Genomic DNA, 3525 nt, shown 5'->3' with positions numbered 1-3525 from the left:
ATATCTGTTCAGCTTGATCAGCCTTCCACTTGCTACTTTCTACTAAACTGCCTGGAGCCTTCTCCCATTTATACAAAGTTCACAAGTGAGATAAGGCTTTCAGAGGTGCTTATGCACAGATTTTGGGACCAACCTCCCTTCAACAACCACGACTTTTTCCTTTCCAAGACTTTCCCTTTTGATTTTTAGCCACTCAGGCTGAAACTCCATCCCAAACTCTTCCCTGCAATATGGCAAGAAAATACACTGCAGATTTATGCTTGAGTTCTCTCTTCTTGTACTGAAAGAATTGGGGAGTGCCCTCATGCAAAAAGCTGTATAATGTGAATCTTACTCAGTGAAATTTGCTTCTTTCAAGGATAAAATTTCTTCCAGTTTCTCCCTGTTTTAGTCATTTTCCAGACCATTTTCTTAATTTTTTTCAAGTTTATAACTTGAAGGAGGATTAGTTGTATTCGAACTCCTCCACCATTACTAGCATCAGAAACTCTCTTGAAGGATTCCTAAACTGAATACAGTTAGCCTTCCTCTGCTCATCCTCCAATATGCACAGTCATTCATGTTTGCGGTTAGCTCTTCTCATATTATTTGATCCAGGATTGAAGGAAGGCTAGTGGTTTTCAAAACTACCATGTTGTTTAAGACAGAACTATGAAAAACTACGTCAGGGCAGTCTGCTAGGAACAAGGGATACAACGGGACAAAAGATAAACTCTGTCCTCTCAAGGAGATAGTAGTATCTCAAGGGCAGCAGATCACCTACATAAAGGCGAATCATGAAAATCAACTCCTACATTTAGAAGAGGAGCACTCAGGGTTAGCTTCATGGAGAAGAGGAAGCCCTCAAGTGGGCTTTATTTCCATTTTTTTTTTCCCTAATCAATGATGCTGGGACAGTTTTTACAAAATTAGTACAGAATTTCCTAGTTCTCCCTTTACAGCTTATTCAGGTGTGGAGAAGAAAAAAGAGGTATGATTTTAAAATTACCCACTCTTAGAATTCGCACCATTTGGCATGTGAATAACAAAAGCAACACAACCTTCCAGACAGCTTGACTTTAGTATAATCAAACTAGTTTTTCTTATACCTTGTGACAACTCAGCTATGTTAGGTACATCTCTTCATATTATAGATGTAACTAAGTAAAAACAGGTGAAAGTGCATAAAAATCCTTCAACTGGTTTAATGAACGCTCTTGTTATTGTTATCTGTGTTGTCTCCACAATTTATTGACTAATCCAATGACTCTTTAATGGTTTTGAGATGATTTTATGACAAGTGGAATCTCCAACTTGATAGTTTATTAAGTGAAATAACGGCCAGAAAAACATAATTACCTGGTAAACTGCCAAGAATTATAAACTCTTTGAGAGAATGCACAAAATCAAATGTGCAAGGAATGTAATTTAATTTTATATAACTTGGCTTAATTTTTAACTTTAATTCCAACCTTCGATGAGTTGATGGGAGGATGAAAAGAGCACACAAAGTAAAACATAATCTCAGTTCCTCTGGAGTGTCTTTCCTCCCCACCTCATCCTTGTCTTATGCAATGCCAAGGCACGTGCATGTTAGGTGAAAGGAAAGGAATTTGATCTTTGGTCACTGGTCCACTCAGACTACTAGTCAGCATCTATTGTTCCTGCCTCTTCAGGTCCATTAGGCTTCTGCTACTCAGATACCAAGCTTTGAGTACAAAAATCTTTTCCAAAGTTCTGTTCTGTCTCACCTGGTCATCTCCCCAGGGATCTTGCAGGGCAGCAGGGTAAAATGCCATATATGCTTCTTATGCTTTTGGAACCCACAGAACTCTGCTCTATTCCTCCAGCAAGAGAGGATGTTTTTTTAGGCTGGTGCAAGAAACACTGTTCTCACTACTTCTCTCCAGGGTATTTTATCTATTCATACAAAAGCTAGAGCTATGCCCAAGTCACTTTTTTCTACCCTGCCGTGTGACTCTCCTGTGGCAATGCACTCGAAATCTCTGCTTCAGTGGGGGAAAGGGAAAGGGAGAAAATAGGGAAGTTATTTTAAGATTTTCTTCCACCACAGACATGTGTGTACTCTTAGTTCATAGTCATGTTTGTGCATTTAAGGTATGCACTTGATGTTTATGTCTGCAACTAATTTTGCAGTTTTAGTTTCCAAGAAATTGACTTACTATCAAAAAATCTGTAATGAATCTATGTGGATTTCATGTGGTGGCATGGCTTTCTGTAAATCGTAGGTTATGTATATTATTCAAGATCTAAATAACACTCATTCATATTTTTATTGATTTCTGCAGAGCTGAATGCCAAAGGAGCCATTCTCTATGCCTTTGAAATGTTCCGCCTCAGGTCCTGTGTGGATTTCAAGCCCTATGAAGGAGAGAGCTCATATATCATATTTCAGCAGTTTAGTGGGTTAGTATGAAATTTTACAGAGTGTGAAAATCATGCATCCTTTGATTTATAAAAAAATGACACATCCTTTTCAAGGGCTAAAAGAAGAAATTGTAAAGAAACAAAAAGAAAATCAAATCTTTCACTGTAAATTTTTTAGATTATGTAACATTTTAAACATGCAGAGAGTGAATTGTTTGGATAGGTCTGGGCCTCAGGGAGAGACATCTCATTTTCTTAGGTTTAGGTTATGTTTTAAATGACAGTGCTTTTTAAAAAGTGAGGTTTATGAAAGTATAAATTATATCGTTTAAAGAGTACTATTCTAAGTAATAATATGCTGTTGGCTGGACCTCTTTGAAAAGTTCTAGATGTAAATTTGTTCTTCATAGTTATTTGTTTCTAAAAAAGTGAATGGTACATCAAGAAAGAAGCCCCTTTTCTTCAGTGGTGTTTACGTCAACCCCTCTGGAGTGGATGAGGTCTGGAAGTGAAACCACCATCTGCTGTGACGCTGTGTTTTTTTGTCTTCAAGTCCCGCTTGGAGGCATTTCCTCACACTGCGGTCTCCAGCACTGTCTAGTTCTGACCATGCTGTTTTGATAATCATGAGATACCAGAGAGGAAAAGGGAAGTTAGCACATGATTTAGCCCCGTGGGGAAAACAAGTATACAAAAAATAGTAGTAAAAACAAGAAAAATACTGATGACTACTTAGGTACAAGTTAAATCCTTAACTTACCTGAGTAGTTATTTTCTTAGCTCGTTCTCTTTTATTTAAACAAAAAATTATGAATACCTACCGTGTGCCAGGAAGTTTGCTAGTCTGCAGGTATAAAGAAGTATGAGATCTAGTCTTAGACCTCACAAGGTTTACAGTTGTCAGGTGGGAGTGGTGGACAAACAAATGAAAAGTTTTAATACATGTCCAGGTGAGTGTCCTGGGCTGTAGCAGGGCAGAAGCGGGAGCTTTAACCAAGTGCAGGCTGAAGCATCAGGGGAGCTGAGATGACTGTAAGAGAAATGAAGAAGGGAGAGTCATGGGGCAGAGGAGAGGGAAGGACACATGGGAAAATAAGAGAGGGAGAGAGGAGGAGGAGGAGGAAGGAGAAAGGGAGAAGAGACAAAGGGAAGAAGAAG

The 3525-nt window shown here is 38.6% G+C and overlaps 1 protein-coding gene across 1 annotated transcript in view; it reads left to right on the top strand.

The window, feature by feature from the left end:
* MEP1A (meprin A, alpha (PABA peptide hydrolase)) overlaps positions 1 to 3525 on the top strand; it is a 57868-nt gene that overhangs the window by 34952 nt on the left and 19391 nt on the right. The window contains exon 6 of the mRNA XM_012664654.1: positions 2289 to 2406. Within this exon, the coding sequence (XP_012520108.1) occupies positions 2289 to 2406 (118 nt within the window). The remainder of the gene's footprint in view (positions 1 to 2288; positions 2407 to 3525) is intronic.

The sequence above is a fragment of the Propithecus coquereli genome, unplaced genomic scaffold, assembly GCF_000956105.1.
Source record: "Propithecus coquereli isolate 6110/MARCELLA unplaced genomic scaffold, Pcoq_1.0 Scaffold90, whole genome shotgun sequence".
Taxonomy (NCBI): domain Eukaryota; kingdom Metazoa; phylum Chordata; class Mammalia; order Primates; family Indriidae; genus Propithecus; species Propithecus coquereli.
Note: the sequence above shows the minus strand (reverse complement) of the source record. Positions and strands in the feature narration are given on the sequence as shown.